Here is a 27,435-nt window from a genome sequence, read left to right on the forward strand (position 1 = left end):
AAAAGAGGCAGCCACCAATAGCTGATCAGATATTATAGTAACAGCATTTTTAGAATTATGCTGATGTTGAGGCTTATGTAAATGATGTAAAGCATTAACACCATGATGGCTACTATTATTATGATTAGGTGTTAGTAATAAGCTATTATTAGGAAAATTAGTTGAAGTTAGTTGAGCATTTAAATTCATCGCACAACGATGATGATGTTCGCGACGACTAATTAACAATGTATTATTATTAACTAAACTTGGTATACCACCGCTATTAAAATGTTTACTCATTAACGGATTAAACGCGGCATGTGGCGGCGCATGCGCTATTAATGGTGGATTATTATGACGATGTGGATGATGATTAATACGATTGGCGGTCGTTTGACGCCCACCAAATGTTGGACCACCACCACCACCCGTAGCAATACCGGAATTAATTGCACCACCACCATAATGAGTGGTGAGTGGAGGATGATTAATGAGCGCAACACCACCACTTGGCGTATTAATTTTTACTCTATGATGCGATTTGCGCGTATGTAGTATGAGTGGTAAGGTTGGTTGTGGTGGAGAACGGTGTCCACCAACACCTGCACCACCACCACGGCGTAACGATATTTGTTGACGTATGCTGTTTATATTCGAATTTTTCGTATATGTATTATTCGTGATTATGTCACGATTAGGTAATAATGGACTTTTTACTGCTGTTCCAATACCACCATTTTCGGCATCTGTTGTCTTGCCAACGCTCTCTGGCGGTGCATTATCTTTGTTCTGTTGTTCTTGTTGTTTTGCTTTTGATATATCATTTTCGCTTTCTTTTTCTTTATCTATTTCTTTTTTATCTTCCGCTTTCGTGTTTTTAGATGTGTCAGATTTTTTTACAGCATCATTTGCAATTTGCACTTCCAACGGTTGCGGATAAATTGCGGCCATTGGTGGTGTTGTATCTCCACCTCTACTCTCCTGCTTATCCCTCACTTTTGTTATTGAGTTGTTTTTGTTGTTAGTACTATTACTACAATTTTTACTATCATTAATATTACTGTTATTATTTCGATTAGTAGTAGACGAAGCCACTGCAACTACTGCGGCAGCCACATTGTTGGCCGCAAGAAATTCATTTAAGGAATTCCTCATACCACAACGGCTGTAGCGTTGTTGTTCATTATTATTATTTTCACTTACTTCATTGCTAATAATTCGCCCAACTGTGGCCATTTTTAATTTCTCCTTTGCTTTAGCAGCCAAATCCGATTTTAATTGTTCCAACATTTCCAAGTCTTTCAATCCTCGTCCGCGTTTTGTTTCTTGGAATTCATCGAGTGAAGAATTTACCTTTCCGATGCGCTCATCCCCTTCATTTTCATCTTCACTTTGACCTTGTAAACGCACAATTGGGCCTAATATGGGTTTAGACCGTTTGCCGCTAGAGGCATCTCGTGTGTCGCGTATATCGCGCTCACGCTTATGCTCTTTCGTACGCTTTTCTTTGCTATGTGGTCGATTATGGCGGCCGACGCGACGTTGAGTATTGCGTTCACGCGCTTGTTCAACAATCTTATTATGATCTTCATCACGTATCTTATCACGAGCTTGATTCCGAACTTCTTCACGAAGCTTATTTTCATCCTGAACCGTATCACGGTGACGGTCCTGATTTTGTTCACGAGCCTCGTCACGATCACGATCCCGATGTTGTTCAAGAACTGCATCACGATGACGGACCTGAAGTTCACGAACCTCATCACGATCACGAACCCGAAGTTGTTCAAGATCCTCATTATGATCACGGTCTCGATGTTCATCATCAATCTCATCACGATTATGCTTCCGATGTTGATCATGAATCTCACCACGATCACGATCCCGATGTTGATCATCAATCTCATCACGATTATGCTCCCGATGTTGGTCATGAATCTCACCATGATCACGATCCCGATGTTGTTCGCGAAGGTTATCACTATCACGCTTTCGATGTTCATCGCGATCACGCTCCTGAACTTCATCACGTGCCTCGTCACGATCAACGGCCACATCTTCATCAAGATCATGATCTTGTCCACTTGCTCTTTCAACATTTCTATTACGTTCTTTAGCTCGTGAACGATTACTCTCGTTTATTGCATGCTTCTTAATACATTCATTACGATCTTCGTGATCGCTGGCTACTGACTCTTCCCGCGGTTTGCGCATTTTACGTGCGTCATTAGAAGATGATTGCTTAATAGTATTTCGTGGATTAGTTTCGCGCTCTGATTTTTCTCTTTTCTTTTCTTTCACCGCTTTTTCGAGAATATCTTTATAACGTTCTGGATTACGACGTGCCGGCGAGTAGCTAAGTTCAGAAGAGTTGCGTGATGGCGATCTAGCACATATTGCTTCCCTTTCTTTCACCCGTTCTTCAGGTGGTAAAGAATCTGATCTTCGCGAAAGTTTTTCTTTTGGTGAACGTGCTCGCATGCCCGCTGGAGAAGTAGATCTCTTAAATTTTTTTTCAGACGCTCGTGAGATAGAACGACGATGTCGGGGCGTTGGTCGCTTTTCAGATGGAGTTTGTGAACGTCGTGCGGCGCTGCTTTCTCGCTCAACAGATCTTTTCTGTTCAATGTATTTATCGCATGATCTATGACGTTGACGTGAACGCTGCTCCTTTTTCTTTTTCAAGCGATTAGTAGGTTGATCGGGGGATCGTGAGTAAGACGATCTTTGAAATTCTGAAGATATAGGCTCACGAGACCTGCGACGTTCATGCGAACACTGATCTGTTACTTTTTTCACGCGATCAGAACGTTGCTCTGGAGATCGTAAGTTAGACGATCTACGTAAATCTGAAGATCGTGGTTCGCGAGACCTTCGACGTTCATGCGAGTGGTCCACCTTCTCTTTTTTGATGCGTTCAGAAGGCAACACAGCAAATGGTCGAACAGACGATCTACATACCTTTGAGGACTGTTGAGATGGTGATCTACGACGATCACGCGAACCCTTTCGTCTTTTTTTGTTATCATATTCAAAACGAGATGTGGATCTAGATTTTTCACGCGTATTCGAACGTTCACTTTGTTTGGGTTTTTGCTGAATATACGACTGTGAACGAGGACGACTATGCGACCTTCTATGCTCTCGTGAACGTTCTCTTTCCTTTTTAATTATGCGCTCGTCGCGTGAAATTGAGCGTCGCCTTACTGGCGAATGTTTCAGTTCACGCGAAATATCCCTTTTGAATGGATTTTCTTTTTTCATAACCCCAAAATTCCTGCTCGAATGAGTAGACCCAACAGAGGTTGATCGCTCTCTCCTATTGTCTTTTTTGATTACTCGTACGTCCCTGATAGAATGAGAAGATCGTACTGAGGTTGAACGCTCCTTGGCTGGTGATCGGCCACGACTTATTATTCGAGCTATTTCCTTCTTTGAATGTGATCTCCTATCGCCGGATCGACAGGGGTCGTTACATCCTACCGAGGGTGATCGCGTACGATTCGTTAATTTTCCCAAAAGTCTAGAAGGTTCCCCTGCAATTTTGAATGGATTAACACCAGGCCTATTTTCACCAACACCACTGCAAGAAGCGGCTAGTGCAGGTACATCAACTTTAAAGGGATTGAATGGATTTTTCCTAGCGCCAGAAGTATCAGAACGTACTGGTGATACTGATGCAGCAGCCATTTTTAGTGGTGGTACCGCTGTTGATTTATTTGTACGTTTCCGATTTTTTTTAACAAAAGAAGAAGAACGCGATCGTCGTCTATTGTTTTGTCCCAAAGATCGTGATCTCGAACGCGAGTGTGTGTGTGGAACATTCATACGACGCGAGTTTGAAATTTCATCACGTCTGCCACGTGATTTAGATCGTGAGCGTCGCCGTTTCTCATCTTTGACAAGACGTTCTACAGATTTCTCCCTACTACTTTGGCGAGCTTTAAAATCTCGATTTAGTCGGCTGAGATATTCAGCGTTGTCCCGCTGTCGCGCTCTACCTTGATCTCTACCACGACTTTCCGTGGATGAGTTACGTTGGCGTAAGGTAGGCGAATCTTGAGGCGGACCTGGTACATTACGCCCACGTGAGCGACTGCGGAACGGATTTCTTGTGGCGGATTTGGTATTAGTTGTATACCGCGGTGAGCGACGGTCATGATCCCGGTCACGTTCGTCTCTCCTTGAAGTTGTTCCATCGTAAGTTTTTTGGTCATGCTCTTTAATGTGGCGTTCACGAGATCTGAAATGAGGAATTATATTCTTAGTTTTACTGCTTATCGACGGCTCAGTGGAAGATCATCCTATCGCGGCTGCCCTATCACAATTTTTTTTTTTACGAAAGTGTCACCTCTCAGCTAAAAATATTTCGAACAGAAAGTTTATGAAGCCAATTAAGAGCTGGGTGTTCATAAAACAAATTCTAAGATAAGACGTTTTTAAATAGTTTGCCGAGATAGGACAGGACCGGAAACCAAGATAGTCCTACCGATACCGGGCTCCGAGCTCCATAGAAAAATTACAAGAAAATATATTAATTCATCGCAGTTTATTAATTATTAGTATATATTTGCTAAACGGAGTCCTCGTAGGTAACCGAGGTAACTCATTTATTTATAACAAATATTTTTATGAAACAGGCTAATAATTAATACGTTTACTGTGTTTAATGCGAATTCAATATTCTATGAATTCATTTTACTAACGTTATTTTAAAACACAACACCCCCATGCGAAATGAATATTTAGGTGTGTGAAATGTCAAACATTGACAATATTCAGAACCACAGTAGGTATGAATTTCTCTTCTTTACAGAGTTGCAAGCAATGTGCTAATGACCTGAATACAATCCAAGCCGTAAAGATGGCCATGTTTTGTAGCAGATTATAATTTATTAATTTTGATATTGTGAAAATTCCGGGACATAACCGGCGGGATACTTTAAAATTTGTGAAAAATACGGGATGTCCCGGCAAATACGGGACATTTGGCAACGCTAATATGTACATATGTAGGTGAAACATCTGAGTAGCACGACTACGCAGCTTTTCGAATTCAACATAGTCGCCGCCATCCCTTGGCAAAATCTTGAGCCAGATAAATAATTTTGCATGTAAATGCAACAACAACGATTTGAGCCAGATAAATCCAGATAGAAGTCTGGTTCAATTTGTGAGCCAGATAATTTGTTAATTACTTCTTTTTAGGTTGGCAACGCGGCCTGTAATAAACCTACTTTTTCAAAAATAGATGTCGCTGCTTAGCCTTTCGCCGTATGAGTTAAATGAAAAACAGCGGCGACATCTGCCTATCACATTTCACATGTGCGAAAATTTCACGACATCTGCTCTTCAAATCTCTCAATGATCCAGAGCATTCCCGTGAGAAGTGAGCGTGAGCCGGAGCTGTAAAACTCACTGGAAGACGGCAAATATGTAGGTTTGTGTCTTAGAGCACTCACATAATTGGTCCTACAGATGGGGCACTTTTGGGCACGAACTCGACTCATATAACTTTTATATGGTTTTACGTATGTATAGATAAAAACTTATTGTTTATCTATCGAAAGCCAAAATGTTCTATGAAATTTTTTTTCAAACTTTTTGACAAAAATTAAGTAACTCCTTATTTGCTTTTTTTCGAACTTTGGAAAATCTTCGTTTTAGATGCGGTCTCGGTGGGAATTGTTGCAAGTTCGGTTCGATTCGGCCTTGTTCGTTATTCTGTCGTCCACTAGAACAATTTACTTTTGTACGTCGATATACTTAAATTAATTCTTACCTTGAACGTGACTTCACAGAATTGCTACGATCCCTCTTCTTCTTCTTATCGCGCTTTTTCTACATTAATTTAAATGAAAAAATGAAAATTGTTTGTATTAAAGTTTTTAACTAACAATATTAGTTTAGGATCAATTAGTTTAAAGCTTCAAAATAGTTTATAAGTTCTTAAAATATAAACAAGTTTTATGAAACATTGTGAAATGCCATTTCTATATTACGAATTAGGTCGGGTAAATTTTTTTAACATTAGGTATATCGACGTGAATGTGGTTTAATAATTAATTTTTATTTAAAAATATTTTTTTCTGAATGCACAGAGATAGATTAAAGGAAAATCTAAGCTCATTCTGAAACTGTAAATTCCATAGAAGGAAATGTGTTGCATAATTAAGTAATTTCTTCTATTAGATTCGCGTAGAGCGTATCACGTAAAAAGTGGGGAATGTACGCTTCGTCTTCGAATACTTACCTTGTTCAGGGCTAGAATAATGTTTTCCGTGATCGAATCGGCAATCGTGAGGGAAAAGTTTACGGTATGGAATGTATGAAGCAATATTGGTATTGCGAAACACGGTCACTATCGCATCGTAATTTTGGCCAAGATTATAATAGACTCGTTGAGTTTATATTTGAACAAGTAAAGGTGTCTAAGTTCGGGTGTACCCGAACATTATATACTCAGCGTGAGCGTCAATTGTATATTTCATTTCAGATAAATTACTTTTCTATAACACGTGGCACCGCCCGTTTAAAAAAAAATTTCTCCCCATTTCCTCTTACAATAAAACTTGATAAGTGAAATATCATTGATTCAAAACTATTTTTTGCTAAGTTATAGCTTATTATTCTAGTCTACGACCCTTTTAAACTTGTTTTATATCTAAATTGCCGTGGTCTCTAACCCATCCCGTCCATTTTTACTAGAAATATTTTCTGCTATAAGGAAAATATGTGTACACAATTTCGTTACGATATGTTGATTTTTCTTCCAGTTATGGTTCCCGAAACATAGAAAATTACTTACTTAATTGGCGCTTAACCGTCTAAACGGTTATGGCCGTCCAACAAGGCGCGCCAGTCGCTCCTTCGCTCCGCCAACCGGCGCCAATTGGTCACACCAAGGGAGTTTAAATCGTTTTCTACCTGGTCCATCCAACGGAGTGGTGGCCGCCCCCTACCTCTGCTTCCATAGGCGGGTTCCGATAGAAACACTTTCTTGGCCGGAGCATCATCTTTCATTCGCATAACATGGCTTAGCCAGCGCAGCCGCTGCGTTTTAATTCGCTGGACTATGTTGATGTCTGCGTATAGCTCGTACAGCTCATCATTAAATCTTCTTCGGTACTCGCCAACGCGTAGAGGTCCATAAATCTTTCGAAGAACTTTTCTCTCGAACACTCCCAAAGCCGCTTCATCTGCTGTTGTCATGGTCCATGCTTCTGCCCCATATAGCAGGACGGGTACGATAAGTGACTTGTAGAGTATGATTTTCGTTCGTCGAGAGAGGACTTTACTTTTCAATTGCCTACCTACTCCAAAGTAGCATTTATTGGCAAGATTGATTCTTCGCTGGATTTTAGTGCTGTTGTTGTTGTTAGTGTTGATGCTGGTTCCCAAATAAACGAAGTATTTTACTATTTCGAAATTATGGCTGCCAACTGTAGCGTGGTTGCCAATGCGCGTATGCGCTGACTCTTCGCTCGATGACAGCAGGTACTTCGTTTTGTCTTCATTCACCATCAAACCCATCTTTACCGCTTCTTTTTCCAGTTTGGAGTAAGCAGAACTAACAGCGCGGGTGTTTAGGTCGATGATATGGCATCAGCATATGCCAGTAATTGCACGCTTTTATAGTGTACTGTTCCAGTGCGGTTAAGTTCTGCAGCTAGTATAATTTTCTCCAGCATCAAATTAAAGAAATCGCACGATAGCGGGTCGCCCTGCCTGAAACCTCGTTTAGTTTCGAACGGCTCGGAGAGGTCCTTCCCAATTCTGACTGAGCTGATGGTGTTGCTCAACGTCATTTTGCACAGCCGTATAAGTTTTGCGGGGAAACCAAATTGTGCCACATACATTTTCAAAAATTTTAGTGTTTTCCAATTTAATGTTATAATTCAATTTAGAATGTAAAATTCTATTGATACAAAGTTCTTTTTCGCTAAGATATAGCTTATTATTTTCGTCTACGACCCTTTTAAAAATCTTGTATATAAAAGTGGGCGGGGTCTTTAACCGATCTCGTTCATTTTTCCTAGAAATATTTCCTGGTATAGGGAAAATTTGTGTACCCAATTTTATTGCGATCCATTCATTTTTTTTCGAGTTATGGCTCCCGAAACATACAAAATTGCTTAGTCATAAAAGCGCGGTGCCACGCCCATTCTTTTTAACTTGAAGTTTTTCCTATTTATTGTTATAAATCCACTTGGGAAATGAAATACCATTGATATAAAGCTCTTTTTTGCAAAGATATAGCTTATTTTATTCGTCCACGACCATTTTAAAAATCTTTTATATAAAAGTGGGCGTGGTCCTTAACCGATTTCCTTAATTTTTCTTCGAAGCATTCCTTATAGTAAAGGCAACCTCTCTGCCTAATTTTGTTACGATAGGTTTAACGATTTTTGATTTATGATTAATAATATTTGTAAAATTGATTTTATCACAAATGGGCGGTGCCACGCCCATTTTAAAAAATGTTTCCAAATTTTTATCAAGAGTCCACATGTCAAATTTCAGCATTCTAGATGTATTATTTTTTTATTTTTTTTTTTTTATCGTGCTAACGGACGGACGGACGGACATGGCTCAATAAAATTTTTTTTCGATACTGATGAGTTTGATATATGGAAGTCTATATCTATCTCGATTCCTTTATACCTGTAAAGCCAACCGTTATCCAATCAAAGTTAATATACTCTGTGTGCAAAGCACGCTGAGTATAAAAAAAGCTGACATTTTTTTATTTACAAAAATAAAAAATATTGAAAATGTTTTGTATGTATTTGGATGCATTCAAATGGGAAACTTATGCTGAAGTCATTCGTTGCTCATCCAATGCAGTTCGTTCCATCATTGCTATCGAAAGGGTTGGAATGCGAATGGTCGTCCTATTTAGCAACAAACTTTTGGCCGGTGGGATTATCACAGGAGAGGGAAGGTCCAGTGGCCCAGAAAAGGGGTACGCTGCAGTTAATTGTTCTGTCTCTCCTCCTCAGGGTTGTGCCAATGAAAGAATTTCTCAAAGACCACGAATTTGGAGGCTGTGAAGTAGTGGCCTATGCTGATGAACTAGCAATCCTTTCCCGCATATCTTGCGGCACTTTTTACAGGTATACCTGGATACGTTGGCTGTCAGCCTTTTTAGTACGTTTACTGAACTCGCAATACCAAATTACGATACCAGTCATATGTTCACGCATAACACGGTAGCAAATAAGCAATATTACGAGACGGGTATCTCGAACACGCAAAACACGATTCGAGCCCAGATTTTAAAAACAATAAAAAGATTTATGTATATTCAAAACCTTCTTAAAGTAAAATAGAGAAATCAAATTTAGCAATTTTTTCCTACATAACATTTTTTTCCTACATATTGATACGCCCTAGTGCACTGCTATTGTATTTTTTGGGATTTCTGCCCTCAATTCTCATTTTTTGTGCAGGAGATATCTAATTCTACTTTTTAAGACAATTGCTTTAAATAAAAAATACTTACAAACTATAAGAGTGCCTTGCGAAAGCTATCCTATTTAATGAAGCGCCAGGGGGTTTCAATAAATAAAATGGTAAGTTTCTTTTTTTTAATGACAAAATATGTATGTTGGTGTGAAGAAATTAAAGATTAAAATTTTTTATTTACATAACAAAAGTTCAAAGTAAAAAATTTTAAATACAAAAAATTGTAATACTAGGAAATTTTCTTACATGAAATAAAAAAATTTACAAAATGTCTTTAACATGGCATAATAATTACGCTGACTATTGTTAAAATCGTAGTGCGCCGGAAGTTGATGTGTCAAATCAAATAAAAAAAGTACAAATCAGCTATCCCGTGCTGCCAACTTGTATAGTTCCGCCATGGTACAGTGTAATGCAATTTCAATAATTTGGTCTCAATAGGTCTGTATGTTGAAAATCGCATATGAATTTTTTTGCTGCTTTTCGGGCGATTTCAAGAAACTGTGTTAATCAATATTTAAAACATAGTAACATCCTCGATAACTGACGTCTTTTCTTGTCACATCTTCATTCATTTGCAGCAACATTGAATGAACAACATTGATTTCTAAATCATCTATAATTCAGACTTGTGTTGTGTTTCCCCACAAGGAAAGATTGGAAAGATGGGGGGATCACTCAGAGATTCGACATCTCGGTTTTCACGGACGGATCTAAAATGGCTTACGGAGTGGGAGCGGGAGTATTTGCGACTGTCCCGCCCACGTCCTTATGTATGCGGCTTTCCGACTCGGCAAGCGTGTTTCATGTTGAGATTTTCGCTGTTTAAGAGGCGTGTAAAGCGTTAATGGATATCAATGGTAACGGTAACAGGGTAGCCATTTTCCCCGATAGCCAGACGGCTCTTGGGGCCCTCGGGTCAGAGACGATATCATCAAACCTGGTTGGGCAGTGTAGGGAGAGCGCCATGATTCTGGCGAGCGGGCAGATCGTTACCCTGATATGGGTGCCGGGGCATCGAAGCATACAGGGTAACGAGATTGCGGATGAGCTGGCACGGCGTGGAGCGGCTCTTGATGTCTCAGGAGCGAAGGAGGTCCTTGCACCCCTGGGACTCATCAAGGGTCGCATCTCCCAGAACTGGTTGAGTGGGGCCAACAATAGGTGGAATCGGCTGCGGACCTGGAGAGTTTCCAAGAGCATGTGGCCATTATATAACGAAAATCGATCTGTAGCTGTCCTTAAGATGAACAGAAGGGATATATCCAGAGTAGTTGCGGTGCTCACGGAGCATTGGACAATTGGGGTACATGCGGCACGGATGGGACTGGAACACAATACCTCCAGTGGCAGCTGCAAGCGTCCGGAGGCGGAGGAAACGGTTGAGCATCTGTTGTGCGAATGCCCAGCACACTGTCGAAGCAGAATAAAGTTTCTTGGAAAGCCCTTTTTCGAAAGCCTCCCAGAACTCAAGGATGTTAGGCCGGGAGAGCTTCTCAAATTTATAAACTCCACGGGATGGATATAGGGGGACGGGTTTTCCCTGAGGCTCGTGAAAATGTTTTTTAGTCTTCTTACAACACCCTTTCATTGGTTAACTCACGAGTGTGTGGTATCAAAACGGCACATGAGAGCTAATTGGAGTCAATTGGAACTCGCCACTCCAACCAACCAACCAACCAACCGACATCATCCATAAAGAAAGAGGGCTTTAACTCCTGATATCACAGCCTTTGAGTCACACGACTACTCAGAGCCGGATATCGAGCGAAGTCTAAAGACATTTATTACAAACTATCTGAATCATAGACAGTTTTCAAGAAAATGAACTTAACCCAAAAGAGATTAAACAAGAAGTGACACAGGGTGGTGTTACATTCCCACTATAGCATTATTTCGCATCTACTCTTTTCAAAAATTCGCATCTACTCTTTTCAAAAATTTTTACTTGGTATCACATACAGACACATGCATTAGGGTGTCTGATATTTATCAACTTTTTTTCACTCGACACTTCATAAATTTTTACATTTTAAACTACGCGAGCAAAACGACACATTTTCCATTTAAATAACTACAACAAAATATGAAAAATACAAGAACCATAACAAAATATGCATTTAATTTTTGCACATACATAGCTCCTGACAGAAGTACAATTTTTAATGTCAGCCTTCGGAAGATGGTTATTAGGTTCAAGACGCGTCCCCTGACAGTTCTTCCGAATTTTTTGGACGTGTCTTAACTCCCGCCCTCGGTTGCTTTATATGGAAAATCTATTGCATTTGTGGCATGGTTTGAAGAACTAATAATACTAGTTATTATTTTGATAATTTGGTATGAATTTTCAACTGAAATTTTAGGCGGCCATTCGGGACAAAAAGTTTGGGAATAGCAGGCAGCCTGTTATGAATACACATGAGTTGAGTGCTGCTAACTCTCATATGACTGATCCGGATAGTTCCAGTGAGATTTGATCAAGATCGACAGCTGAAAAGCTAATTGGAACGCCTTATATTTTATAACACAGCGGCACAATGAGCGACATCTGTTAACTGATAGATTCAGTAATCGGAAGGTACTCCATAATCACAAATCACACACAGAAGATTGTGCATTCACGAGTTCAAAATTGCTTCGTTCTGCGCATCTACGTCACACTTGACTGCTTCAGCGAATGAAAGAGAGAAAAAAACAAGAGCTGAAGGAAAATGACGTAAAAGTTGCCCATAAAAAACATCTGAACTAATGTTTACATGCGCAATGCGCCATCTTCTATAACCCTGCAAAAATTGTTGGATTACGTGTTCCATTTTCTTCATGTTGGAGTATTCTAACAATACTCCTTTGCAATGCGTTTACGGACCACCATCAGCCGATCATTGCTCGTTTTTTAGCGACAGTGATCACGACACGATGACGATCGAACAGAGTTGCCAAAAGTAAAATATTGAATGCAAATAACTAATAATAAAATTTTACTTTGGCAACTCTGATAAAATGCAACAGCGCACTGGTTGGTGGGGCCGTGTGTAGAAGTCCACGAAAGCGGGGAAAGCTTCTGACCGCCATTCACCTGGGAATTGCCAGAGCGATTCTTTTGCATGCGGTTCAAGCAGCTCACTACTGCCGGTCGCCTGCGGCCAAGTATCCTCTGGGTAGCCGCTAAACATACCGGCGGCCACGAAAAAATAACTGGTACGATGAAGAATGCCGCGTTGCAACCGAAAGAAAAGACGTTGCCTACAGGGCTACGTTAAAAGCGAGCGCGACAAGAGGAGTGTGTGAACGCTATCGTGAGTTGAAAGGGGAAGCGAGACGCCTTTTCAGGAAGAAAAAAGCAGAAGCAGAAAGGCGTGAGTGCGAGGAGCTTGAGCTGCTAGCCACCAGGAATAACGCCCGAAAATTCTACCAAAAAATACGGCGACAGACGGAAGGTTTTAAGACCGGGGCAAACTCCTCTAGGAATGAAAACGGCGACCTTGTAACTGATGTCCAGAGAGTGCTTAGATTATAGAGGGAATACTTCTCTGCTCTCCTAAATGGAGGCAGCAATTCACCGAGCAGAGATGAAGAACCCGATCCCGCAATCGATGATGATGGAATATATGTCCCCCCGCCCGATTATGACGAAGTTAGAATAGCAATAACCAGATTGAAAAACAACAAGGCCGTGGGCGCTGATGGATTGCCTGCGGAGCTATTCAAGTTCGGCGGCGAGGAGTTGGTAAGACGCATGCAGCAGCTTCTTAGCAAAATATGGGCGGACGAAAGCATGCCCGACGGTTGGAATCTAAGTGTTCTTTGCCCAGTCCACAAGAAGGGGGATACTGCAAAATGCACCAACTATCGTGGAATCAGCCTTCAGGCGACAACCTGGCTAGGCCACTCTGACATAATCGGTTTAAGGGCTAGCCGGGGGAGATCTCATCGGCAGCGTCTGTACACCTCTAGGTGCGGCTGCAAGCGGGCGTCTGTCTTGGAGCAAGCGGCTCGCTATATAAACGTGCCAAGTAATATTTTCACCCCCGCTGAGCGGGTTGTGCGCTGGGCTTGGGACCCGCCACGTAAAACCATACTCCAATGAAATATAACAACAAGCCTCGGATAAATACACTCTCTATTGATGACGACCATGGCAAACGTTTGAAGGACAATGAATTGAGGGCATGCACCTGGAACGTCCGCTCCCTGAATGGGATTGGTGCAGATGCCCGGCTGGTTGATGTCCTCGTCAAAGCAAAATCTGACATCACCGCCATCCAAGAAATGCGTTGGACGAAGCAAGGAAGAAAGAAGATCAAAAATTGTGACATATATTGGAGTGGCCATACGAATAAGCGCAGTTTCGGCGTCGATTCGTGGTGGGAGAGAGACTTTGTCGCCAAGTGCTGGCGTTCACGCCTGTGGACGAGCGTCTCGCCGCTATCCGAATAAAAGCAAACATTTTTAATATATCATTCATCTGCGCCCATGCGCCGACTGAGGAGAAAGACGATGAGGTGAAAGACACTTTTTATGAACAATTAGAACGCACATACGAGCGCTGCCCCCGTCATGATATAAAAGTCGTGCTTGGCGACTTTAACGCCAGGGTGGGCAAAGAAGGTGTTTTTGGCCCTACAGTCGGAAAGTTCAGCCTACACAATGAAACTTCTCCTAACGGACTGAGGCTGATTGACTTTGCCGGTGCTCGAAACATGGTCATATCCAGCACGAGGTTCTTGCATAAAAAGATACATCAAGCTACATGGCTGTCTCCTGATCGAAATACTCGCAATCAGATCGATCACATTGTGATAGACGGACGGCATGCCTCCAGTGTTTTAGATGTGCGCACGATCCGAGGACCTAACATCGACTCGGACCATTATCTCGTTGCAGCCAATATACGCACCCGCCTCAACGCGGCAAAAACCAAGGAACAAAAAACACAAGGAAAGCTAGACGTCGAAAAGCTTCAATCACAACAGACTGCCAATGATTTCGCAACTCGACTCTCACACCTGCTCTCTGAGAGCACAACTCATCCTGAAGGAATACAGGAGCAGTGGGAGCATATCTCCAAAGCACTTCGTACTGCCGCCGAGGAAAAAATTGGTTACCGGCGGCCACGAAAAAATAACTGGTACGATGAAGAATGCCGCGTTGCAACCGAAAGAAAAGACGTTGCCTACAGGGCTACGTTAAAAGCGAGCGCGACAAGAGGAGTGTGTGAACGCTATCGTGAGTTGAAAGGGGAAGCGAGACGCCTTTTCAGGAAGAAAAAAGCAGAAGCAGAAAGGCGTGAGTGCGAGGAGCTTGAGCTGCTAGCCACCAGGAATAACGCCCGAAAATTCTACCAAAAAATACGGCGACAGACGGAAGGTTTTAAGACCGGGGCAAACTCCTGTAGGAATGAAAACGGCGACCTTGTAACTGATGTCCAGAGAGTGCTTAGATTATAGAGGGAATACTTCTCTGCTCTCCTAAATGGAGGCAGCAATTCACCGAGCAGAGGTGAAGAACCCGATCCCGCAATCGATGATGATGGAATATATGTCCCCCCGCCCGATTATGACGAAGTTAGAATAGCAATAACCAGATTGAAAAACAACAAGGCCGTGGGCGCTGATGGATTGCCTGCGGAGCTATTCAAGTTCGGCGGCGAGGAGTTGGTAAGACGCATGCAGCAGCTTCTTAGCAAAATATGGGCGGACGAAAGCATGCCCGACGGTTGGAATCTAAGTGTTCTTTGCCCAGTCCACAAGAAGGGGGATACTGCAAAATGCACCAACTATCGTGGAATCAGCCTTCTTAATATCGCATATAAGGTCCTTTCAAGTGTATTGTGCGAAAGATTGAAGCCCACCGTGAACCGGCTGATTGGACCTTATCAGTGCGGCTTCAGACCTGGTAAATCTACCATCGACCAGATTTTCACAATGCGCCAAATCTTGGATAAAACCCGTGAAAAGAGAATCGACACACATCACCTCTTCGTCGACTTTAAAGCCGCCTTCGACAGCACGAAAAGGAGCTGCCTATATGCCGCTATGTCTGAATTTGGTTTCCCCGCAAAACTTATACGGCTGTGCAAAATGACGTTGAGCAACACCATCAGCTCAGTCAGAATTGGGAAGGACCTCTCCGAGCCGTTCGAAACTAAACGAGGTTTCAGACAGGGTGACCCCCTATCGTGCGATTTCTTTAATTTGATGCTGGAGAAAATTATACTAGCTGCAGAACTTAACCGCACTGGAACAATATACTATAAAAGCGTGCAATTACTGGCATATGCTGATGACATTGATATCATCGGCCTAAACACCCGCGCTGTTAGTTCTGCTTACTCCAAACTGGAAAAAGAAGCGGTAAAGATGGGTTTGATGGTGAATGAGGACAAAACGAAGTACCTGCTGTCATCGAGCAAAGAGTCAGCGCATATGCGCCTTGGCAACCACGCTACTGATGGCAGCCATAATTTCGAAATAGTAAAAGACTTCGTTTATTTGGGAACCAGCATCAACACTAGCAACAACTTCAGCACTGAAATCCAGCGAAGAATCAATCTTGCCAATAAATGCTACTTTGGACTAGGTAGGCAATTGAAAAGTAAAGTCCTCTCTCGGCGAACGAAAATCATACTCTACAAGTCACTTATCGTACCCGTCCTGCTATATGGGGCAGAAGCATGGACCATGACAACAGCAGATGAAGCGGCTTTGGGAGTGTTCGAGAGAAAAGTTCTTCGAAAGATTTATGGACCTCTACGCGTTGGCGATGGCGAGTACCGAAGATTTAATGGTGAGCTGTACGAGCTATACGCAGACATCAACATAGTCCAGCGAATTAAAACGCAGCGGCTGCGCTGGCTAGGCCATGTTATGCATGTGAATGAAAGATGATGCTCCGGCCAAGAAAGTGTTTCTATCGGAACCCGCCTATGGAAGCAGAGGTAGAGGGCGGTGGAAGGACCAGGTGCAAAACGATTTAAACTCCCTTGGTGTGACCAATTGGCGCCGGTTGGCGGAGCGAAGGAGCGACTGGCGCGCCTTGTTGGACGGCCATAACCGTTTACGACGGTTAAGCGCCAATTAAGTAAGTAAGTAAGCACTGGTTTTATGTATACATATTATATTAGTTTCTTTATTCACGCAAATGCTAAATAACATAAGAATATTCGTAGTATAAAATATAAGTTGTATTGCCCCTCTTCATTTACTTTCATTTTAAATTAAATTCACTTCGATAATTCTTTCCGACACAATTCCTCTTTAGTACTTTGGCATATGATCCTCTGTGGGTGCTCCATGGAGTACTACAGTGAAAGTACCTTGGAAAGTACTCTCACGTATGTACTCTATGGAATACTCACAAAAAAAGCGAGAGTGGGATCACCTACTCCTCTCCTAGGACATCGCAATGTTAATTGGAGCACATTTTTTGTATGAATACAGATTACATTTGGAGCAGTCCTATACTCCCAAAGGAGTATTCCTTACATTATTTATAGAGTACTCGCGTTTTTTGAAGAGAATTCCATTGTGCTCCATAATAGGTATAGATAAAAGAAAATCGATTTATCTGATTAAAAAGCTGAAGTTACGGCATTGCCACTATCATCTTTTACTAAACATCTATTTATTACTTTCACTCAATGGCAACCATTGTTTACTTATAGCATTGTGAATACATACAAGTGAAGAATCTTTCCATTCTTCCATTGCCATACCTACCTGTCAAATAATAGCTGACAGAGAGAACGGCTGTCGCGAATGGCCAGAAAATGGAAGAAAGGTTTGTTTTTTGCTCGCGGTTGTTAAATTGAAGTGCCTTGAATTGCTCATTTGTGTTTCAAATCAGCTTTTCTTTTAAATGTGTATACAGAAAATCAGACTACATATCAATATTTATTTCTAAAATTTAGTTTATAGATAAATGTGAGCAGCCAGTTAAGCAAACATGTTAAAATATGTAAATAATGCAATATATCAGTTGTCTCCAAAATGTTTGAGAAACACTATTGAGCAAATGATTTAAGTAATCGCACAGCGATTTAACAGGTGATCGAGGCTGTTTACTATTGTGAACGTTTTTGCCAAACATTCGCCACTTGTATGAATTCACAATGCTATATAGTTTGGCAGCTTAAATTGAGGTTATGTTGCGAATAGAGTGGAAGGCACTCGAATTCTGTGAAAGAGTATAAGCAAACATTTTCTTTCAATTACTGCAATTAAGGTGTCCTAGATGCTATATATTCCAAAATTATTACATTTTATGTCTGTTTAAAAATTTAACTTGAATTTCCCTAAAGATTTCCGTAATATGTCCATTATTGATGTTTGTGTGTGTGCTAATGTTGAGCGATTTTCAACCTAGTAATGAGACGGCTTAAGTTTGTAATAAGAAAACGTAACGTAAAATACGCAAAACTACCCTGTAGAAAAAGAACTAACTACGAGTTAACTATATGGCTTGGTATAAGCTGACTGGTTACCCCTCATGACGTGACATCGAAAAAGCAGTGAGCAGTTGTGAAAATTAGTTATTTTCAATATTCCCCTAAAATAGTCAACGAAGAGGTAACTTGTTTTTAGCAATTGTCAGTTTTTTCTTGTAGGGTAGTATAAGGAGAATAAGTCAAGTTTTGGGAAAACATAACCCAATAAGGAGAAAGGGAAAATTTATATCGAGAGTACTTAAGCTGCATAATAATGAATGACATTGTTTCTTTCAACATCTAAACACTTAAGCTTTTTCATTATTGGGTGGAAACGATATATATTTGTTAACGTATCTTTGATTTCCTCAAATAAATATAATTTTATTAAATAAAAAATAAATTAACACAAGATCACATCAAGTAAAATATAATTGGATATGAAGCAATGATAGATTTTTTTACCTTTTTTGTTTCGCAAGTTTTTTTTTTGTTTGGTTTTTGGATATTTATTATATGGGAAAATGTTTAGATTAGAATATGTTCTATTAATTTTCGTTATTCACTTTGAATGTTATGTATATGTATATTAGTATGTAAATATTATAGGAAAAAATAAGCAAGAGAAAAATTTCGTATGTAATTTTTAATTGTTTTTCAGTTTTATAAGATTATAATTTAAGAAAGGTTAAGTCAATTAGAATTAATATACATACATGTAGGTGCATGCGTTTTACAAATTTATACCTATAAAGATTTTGCATCTACATAGAAAATAATTTTATGTTTATTAGGATTTATAAGAATTTACTGTTTTAATTCGGTATTTACGTACATATAAAAAATTTTTAAGAACCGACACTATTATTTTTTTAAAACTAATTTTAGTGAGAGTTACGCAATTACAATAATCATACATCACTGTTCCGGTTTTCTATTTCGAAATAATTTTTCGCGTTTGAGTTAAACAAAAAAAATTTGTCAGAGGCTCTTTCAATAAGCTTTAAGTTTAAACGAGCCGAACCCGTACGCATCTTGCGCAACCAATATAAAAGTCTCTTATCAAATATCAACAGAAATCAGCTGTTCTATCAATCAATTAAAACTTACAGCTTGCGCTGCCATCTGGCTTATGGTAGCAACTGCCGGTAATGCAGTGAAAACATTCACAATAGTGCCATAGTACAAATAGATTTCTTTGTGTGCTCACAATCGATTATTTTTAACAAATTATTTTAATAAAATATAGCTAAACAAAAGCACTACGACTAATAATGCCCAAAGTTCGCTAATCGAATCACGAATCCCCATCTTTACACCAAAACTTTATTTATAGATTTGGATTCCAAATAAGAGCGCAAAAAGGACCCGTACATAAAAACAGCAATTAGAAATAATATATATGATTCTTTTTCCAGTCTAGTGAGCCCAGTCGTTATTGGATTTGAATTTTCTCTTTAAATATTTTCCAATTTAAGCTACAAATTTGGCTTGTTTTTGGAGCAATTAGGCCGATTCTTACAGTAAAAAAAAAAAATGCCTTCATCAGGAATTACAGCAGCGAACAGAAAAATAGCAGTGATCAGTTTTAGCAAATTTCGTCATTTAAATTATTTTTTGTTTTTTTTTTTTGTTAGATTTGGAGCTTTTCAGCGGTTAAGTACAAGACAAAAATATTAGATTTTTCCTCTATACTCCTATGGGGTGATCTGTTATTTAGTTACAACAATATTAAATCAATAACAAAAACAACATTTGCACAATAATTTTCACTTAAACTTACATTCAAAGAGAAAATGCAATTAATTTAATATTAATCATAATGTATCACACATTTTTTGGTGGTAAATTGCAAAAAAAAAAAAATATATACATCACTAAAGTCTTGCTTCTTCTTCTTTTTTGATTTTTTTAAGTTTTCGATATTTTTAGAAAAACACATCCGATGAATTATGAAGCTTAAATCAATCTCAAAAATGTTTTCAAACAAATTTTACGAAACTTTCGAACTTTTTATTTGGAGTGTTCTGCATTTTTCTGAGTATGCAGTTTTGTAGCCCACTCAATTTACAAAATTTTTCCTCCATACAAAGTGTGAACATGTTTTTCTATATAGACCAAAAGGAAGGTTCCATGAGAAAGTGAACATGGGTGCGTGACTGATTTTTCTTATAAAACTGGAGATAGTGTGGATACAAATGTTGTAAAAACTTTCAATCAACCTTAAAATATTGACTTAATCTTAAAGCTAATTTCCTTTACCTTTTTTGTACTCTTAAAGTGAAGTGCTGACGTAACAATTGTTGAAATGGCCTGTTTTGAGAAAGCTGTCAAAAAATTTGTGATTTACCACTCGAGTGATTTATGACAAAAATAACTTACGCAATTCATCTCTATTTAATGAAGCTGATTTAAATATCAATTTATAATAGCCCTATTTTCTCGTTATTAGATCTCTCGAACAGTATTAGCTGTGTCCACCAAAGTCGAAAGTTGTTATCCTAAATTTTGCAAGTCGTTCTTTTATCTCATATTTGGTTTAATATGTTTAAAACTCGTTTTAAATATATCCAACAACTCAGTTTTGATTTCGTTGAAGTTGTTTAGGAATTATTAAACAATAGCTGTGTTTTTTAAACGGTTTTATTGTTTTATTTAGTTAGACTCTGTGTAGCGAACAGAATATTGTAATTGAAATTTAAGTAACTTCCAGATAAGCTACAAGCTTGAAACTTGGAATATAGTTCAGAACCCGATGACAATTCAATAATAAGAAAAAAAAAAACTCCGATAGGTGGCGAATGAATCGAAACATTTCAAAAAATCGTATTTGCGGTCCGATTAGGCTCATATTTGGAACACATATTGCATACATGAATAAAAAGCGACATATGAAAAAATCGCCGCCAGGTGTCGCAAGGATCGAGATAGTCAAAATACCGTATTTGGGGCCCGATTTGGCTCATATTTGGAACATATTATATTCATGAATAGAAAGGACATAAAATATCGCCGCCAGGTGGCGTAATGATCGTAATATTCAAAAATATCATCTTTGTGGTCCGATTTGGCAGCATACTCAAAAAATTCAGAGAACTCCAACAAAGAGTGCGAAATGTTTGTAAATATTTCTCGAGTTTTCGAATTTTTCCCGAAATGTTTTTAAAACTGATTTGCATAGTTTTAGTTACAAGTTTTATAGAAGGTTTTCCTTAGAATATCGAAAACAAAAAAGAGAAGATTGAAATTAACAAAATTTGTTAAAAATTGCCACTGCTATTTTTCTATACGCTACTATACATATGATATAACTATCAAGTTTCACAATTTTATCGAAATTTTTCGACATCGAAAAAGTGATTTCGTACATTTTCAATGTCACTATTATTCATCGTCCAAAAAAATTTGTAAGTCAAAATTCATCAACATATCTAAATTTTTACTCAAGTTATCGTCTTAACGGATGGTCTAAGAATCTTATTTATAAAAACCGAAACAGGACTCACAGCTATGAAGAGATCTACTTTTTATGAAAATTTACGTTTGGCCTTACCTTTTCCTTTTTGTTGCGTTTGCGTTGTTTTTTAGATTCAAATTCCGAATCATGGCTGTATCTTTCATCATCAGAATTATGATCGGATTCAGCACTATCGGATTCGGTTGCTTTGCGCTTCCTCGATTTCCTTTTCTTTGACTTACTGTAAGAAGAATTGAAAGAATGGTTTAAAATACAACATGAAGATATTGCATATTTTGATAAGTTATAAACAGTTATAATTGTAGCAAATTCTGCTCTATTGGTTTTTATTGGTAAATGTTAAATATTTTTGTTTTCAGAGATACATATACATAATTCATCGAGAAAAAAAACATGATATTCAAGCGCCTACGTTTTTTTTATGCATAAAGTATATTTGACTGACAAATGTTGTACAATTTTTTTCTGAAAAATATGCGAGTATGCGAATAAGTGTAAAATAGTGTAGTTTTCTTAAACAGTTTGAAAAAATTAAAAATGGGATTGTTTTCATGATGGAACGTTGACCTTGTTAGAAGCGGAAAGTTTCTTGTTTACTATGGGTTAAAACCATAAATTAAAAAAAAAAAAATTAATTAACCTACAGCAGCGAACAGAAAAATAGCAGTGGCAATTTTTATTCAATTTCGTCAATTAAATTCTTAATTAACTTTTTGATAGCAGATCAAATGAAAGAAATTACTAAGCCTGGGTTTTGACCAATGGGTTGCTTTAGTGCAAGAGAATTTCCACTATTATGCCCCAACGACGCTTCGCTAAGCTCTTTAGTTTCATTAAGACTGCATGCACTAAAGTAGCTTATTGGTTAGGTTGAACTGGCCGGTCCATGAGGACTTCACATAGACAATAAGTCCGTTGTGTTACCAGAAGTTTGTTTTAACGACCAAACTGAAAAACCCTATAAAAAACCAGTACTTATGTTATAAGATAACTCCGTCCTCTTGGCAAATACTAGAAGCTTCCTAGGACTTAAGCCACTTGCTGCTTCTAGATCTGACAGCTGTGTTACTCCTAATAGCTGGAGTCTTAGCCTGGCAAGCGCAGGGCACGAGCACAGAACGTCCTCGATCGTTTCCTCCTCCAGCCCGCACTTCCTACATCTGCTATCACTGACCAAGCCTAATTTAAAGGCATGTACGCCAGAAGGCAGTGTCCAGTCAGAATACCCGTCATGAGTATACAGTCCTCTCTTTTTAATGATAGAAGCAACTTTGTTAGTCTAAGGTTGACCTACACATAATCTTCGACAATTTGCAGCCCCGCGTTTGAACCTACGCCTTTCCTGCTTGGTCGATCATGTGCAGCTCTCGCCCACTCTAATTGGGACGTCTACGGAGTAAGCTTCAATGGATGCGTCCTTGTTAGCTAGTCCATCCGCTTTTTCATTCCCATCTATTCCCATATGCCCTGGGACCCAATATAGTTCTATGCTTCTCCCTGTCCCGATTCTCTCCACGCAGAATGGCATACAGTGCAGCTGTCGGGGTTGTTTTCAGGGCTCCCGGAATGCTAAGCATTGATAGTCTGCATATCCCCTCTAATTTTCGGAGGTAAGTTGTTTTTTGTGTGGCTTTCCACCATGCAAGAACTCAATAGTATAGCATAGGGCTTACAATCGCTGTAAAAATCCAATGAGAAAGAGAATGCAATAAGCCCCACGTACACCCCAGCATTCTTTTACATGCATAAAGTGCCGTTGAAGCCTTGTTGTTGTTGTTGTTGTAGCAGTGCTTCGCCCCACCTAACAGACGCGACCGATCACAAACTGTCATCAATATCCTCTAACGGGAGTCCAAGGAAACTTGCTGTTTCAACAGGGGTGGACCATAGGGAAAGGGGTGTTAGAGGCGTTGGTTCCACATTACAATTAAAGAGATGGTTGGTGTCATGTGGGGACACATTGCAAGCGGGGCATACATTTTGTATGTCGGGGTTGATTCTGGATAGGTAAGAGTTTAACCTGTTACAGTATCCAGAACGAAGTTGAGCCAGAGTGACACGCGTTTCCCTGGGGAGTATGCGTTCCTCTTCCGCAAGTTTTGGATACTTTACTTTGAGTACTGGGTTCACCGGGCAATTCCCGGCATAAAGGTCCGACGCCTGTTTGTGGAGTTCACCAAGGACCTGCTTGTGTTTTTTCGCTTCATACGGCTGTGTTCTCAGATGCCGTATTTCCTCAAAATGCTTACGGAGATGACTCCTTAAGCCCCTAGGCGGTGCTGGCTCGTCAATCAGATGTCTGTTGGGATGCCCAGGTTTCTGGGTATTCAACAGGAACTGTTTGGTCAGCATCTCGTTTCTTTCCCTGATGGGGAGTATTCTCGCCTCATTATGTAGATGGTGTTCTGGGGACATAAGAAGACAGCCCGTGGCAATTCTGAGAGCAGTATTTTGGCAGGCCTGTAGCTTCTTCCAGTGGGTAATTTTTAGGCTTGGCGACCATATGGGTGACGCGTAGCACGTAATCGGCTGGCTAATTGCTTTGTATGTAGTCATGAGCGTTTCTTTATCTTTTCCCCAGGTACTGCCAGCAAGGGATTTGAGGATTTTGTTACGGCTCTGAATTCTCGGAACAATTGCGGCTGCGTGCTCACCAAAATGTAGATCCTGATCAAACGTCACACCCAAGATTTTGGGGTGTAGGACAGTCGGTAGCGTAGAGCCATCGACGTGGATGTTCAAAATGGTCGACATTTGGGACGTCCATGTTGTAAATAAGGTCGCGGAAGATTTAGTCGGTGATAATGCCAGGTTTCGCGAGGCGAAAAAACTGGAGAGATCAGGGAGGTAGCCGTTTATTTTATTGCATAGCTCATCGATCTGTGGGCCTGGGCCTGTGGCCATTACTGTGCAGTCATCGGCGTAGGAAACGATTGTGACTCCTTCCGGTGGTGAAGGTAGTTTAGATATGTAGAAATTAAACAAAAGTGGGGATAGGACACCACCCTGTGGCACCCCTTGTTTAATTCTCCTTGGCTTTGATGTTTCGTTTCTAAATAGCACCGATGCCTGCCGACCACCCAGATAATTTGCGGTCCACCTTTTAAGACATGGGGGAAGGGTAGACCCTTCCAGGTCTTGCAGTAACGAGCCGTGGTTGACCGTATCAAAAGCTTTTGATAGGTCTAGCGCTACGAGTACTGTTCTATGGTGGGGGTTTTGATTTAAACCGCAATTTATCTGGGTACTAATGGCATTTAGCGCGGAGGTAGTGCTATGGAGTTTTCTGAAGCCATGCTGATGGGAGGCTAGTTGCAAATTTGCTTGGAAATAAGGGAGCAAAATGGCTTCGAGCGTCTTTGCTACTGGCGATAGGAGAGATATCGGACGATACGACTCTCCTATGTTAGCTGGTTTACCAGGCTTTAGTAGCGGGACCATTTCTCGGGTATGACAAAGGTGGAAAGAGACAGGTTGAAGACCTGCGCTAAATATTTGAAACCCTCTTTCCCTAGGCTTTTAAGCATCGGCATGGCTATGCCGTCTGGGCCCACTGCTTTGGATGGTTTAGCGCGACCAATGGCGTCCTCAACCTCTTTAGCGGTGATGGTGATTGGTGACGCGCTGAATTTGTGTTTATGTGCGTGTCTGTTGGCCCTCCGTCTAACTTTGTCGACCGTAGAATGCATTATATATTGTCGGCAGAAAAAGCTCGCGCATTTTTTCGCATCCGACAGCACTTTGTCGCCAAAGGCGATGGAAACTTTGTCTTTGTGCTTAGTCGGATTCGATAGGGACTTTACGGTGGACCAAAGTTTACCCACACCGGTAGAGAGGTTACAACCTCTTAGGTGCTCCTCCCATTTCGCCCGCTTGTGTTCATCCACAAGCAATCTGATGCGTTGGTTTATATCCCTTATTTGGGGGTCGCCGTTTACGAGTTCTGCGCTCACGATTGAGATATCTGGCGAACTGTGACAGCTTCCTACCATACGTGTGGGGGCGTCTCCGTTTATTGTGCAGAACGTCGTTTCTTCTATTTGATCCGCCAACATCTCGCCCCTACTGTCCGCCCGCAAATTTGAATGCCATAGATCATGATGGGCATTGAAGTCGCCTAAAATAATGCGATTGTTTCCAGTGAGTAAGGCTCTAATATTAGGGTGGTATCCACCGGGGCAACAGGTGGCAGGGGGGATGTAGATGTTGATGATTTCTAGGTTTGCATCGCCTGACCGGACAGATAGGCCTTGACGTTCTAAGACGTTGTCCCTGCGGTCGATGCCAGGATCAAATATGTGATATTGCACAGAGTGGTGTATTATAAACGCGAGGCCGCCTCCATTTCCGCTCTCGCGATCTTTCCTGTGGACATTATACCCAGAGCAGGACTGCAATGCAGATCGTGCTGTGAGTTTAGTCTCTTGAATTGCAGCAATGCGGATGTTGTGCCGCTTCATGAAATTGACTATCTCCGTAATCTTCCCAGTTAGTCCATTACAGTTTAACTGCAGAATTCTGAAGTGCATGAGGAGACGTCGCCACTCTGGGGGTAAGTGACGGGTGACTACGCCTGGGTTCAGGAAGGCCAGGACGCAATTGCTGTTGTGGCCCTGGGACTGGGCGTCCTTGGGCAAGCATTGGGGTACCCGGATGATTTGGGTTTGCGACCTGGCAACATGGCGCGATGAAACCCGCCGAGGGGTAGCCGTCGCGGAGGCCAGAACATCTAGGAAAGTGGCACCACCCGAGGAAGGAGCTGCATTGGGCGGATGTCGCAAACATATATATTCTGTGCTGGCAAACGGTGCAAACGGAGGTAGGGACTAAGAGTCTGTTTCCCTGACCTACACGATTGCTGCCGGAAAAGAGGGGGGGAGAAGACGGGGGCAGGGGCTGTTGCTCAGCATTGCTTCCGACTCTACTACGAAGATTGTAGTTATGAGTGGTAGCAGCTGTTTGAGTTGTTGGCGCCGTAAGGCGCGAGCAGCAGCGGGTACTTGTTGTGGCTTGCTGAGCAGCGGGGCTGCTGGAAGGTAATGGGGGGGCGCTTAGACGTAGACTACGGGACGCCCTTGGGCGTGAACAGCAAGGAGCCACAAAAGATTTATAAAAGTTACGTGGACGTCGGGTTTTGGGATCAAGCCCAGAACAACCTGTCCGATGCAACCATCCCTTACACGAGACACACTGAACAGAGTATGACCGTCCTAAAAAGATTCTTTTCCGGCAGATGCAGCAAAACCATTTCTCAGGACCGAGGTCAGGAGACGGACCCGGATTGGATTCGATACCTTCCCGGAGCAAGAGAATATGGAGCAGTCCTGCTGCAAGGAGCTGCTGGGAGGATGACAATTTGTGGGAGGGACGAAACAAATTAAATGGGGTTACACTGAAATGACAGTCCTTGGTCAGGAAAAATCCCGAGTCGCTCCGGTACATAGAACCGACTGCCTTGGGAAGCCTTGAAGCCTTCTTCACCCTCTCCTCCACGATGAGCTTCCATGACAGTTTACTGTCTAGGATGATTCCTAGATATTTTGTGCAAGGCTTCTCCTGTAGGATCACCCCTCCTAACTTAGGCCTCATCCAATTAGGGACCTTGTACCTCTTTGTAAACAAGACCATATCCGTCTTATCCGCGTTGACTTTCAACCAGACATTTGATGCCCAGGTATGAATATCCCGAAGCGCCCGATCCATCAAAGAGCTAATAGTTGGAAGGCACTTTCCTGCGTAAGTCGTAAGTTTTACGAGTCGCTCATCGAATCGCCTGAGCAGTTGGTTGATGACCAACGTCCACAGCAGAGGTTATAGCACCCCTCTTTGCGGCATTCCCCTGTCCACTGAATTCGTGGCCTCGTACAATCCCCATTGTGATGTAATCTTCCTGCAATTTAACATGCAGCGGATCCATCTCGTTAAGGCTGGATGTACTTCAATGTAATTAAGACCATTCATAATCGCCCATTTAGAAACATATTGAAAGCTTATTGGTTAACAACTAGTCTAATTTCAACTAAATTCCTTTTTTTCATATGTTAAGGTGAAGCTTCTATAACTTTTAGTCTAACAAAGTACA

At 40.9% G+C, this 27,435-nt stretch overlaps 1 protein-coding gene across 1 annotated transcript in view; it reads right to left on the reverse strand.

The window, feature by feature from the left end:
• Positions 1-27,435, reverse strand: part of LOC137254345 (serine/arginine repetitive matrix protein 1-like) — a 53,274-nt gene that overhangs the window by 18,047 nt on the left and 7,792 nt on the right. The window contains exons 3-5 of the mRNA XM_067791996.1: positions 21,429-21,573; positions 5,765-5,823; positions 1,186-4,225 (exon numbers count right to left, since the gene is read on the reverse strand). Of these exons, the coding sequence (XP_067648097.1) occupies positions 1,186-4,225; positions 5,765-5,823; positions 21,429-21,573 (3,244 nt within the window). The remainder of the gene's footprint in view (positions 1-1,185; positions 4,226-5,764; positions 5,824-21,428; positions 21,574-27,435) is intronic.

This window comes from Eurosta solidaginis, chromosome 5, assembly GCF_040869045.1.
Source record: "Eurosta solidaginis isolate ZX-2024a chromosome 5, ASM4086904v1, whole genome shotgun sequence".
NCBI lineage: Eukaryota > Metazoa > Arthropoda > Insecta > Diptera > Tephritidae > Eurosta > Eurosta solidaginis.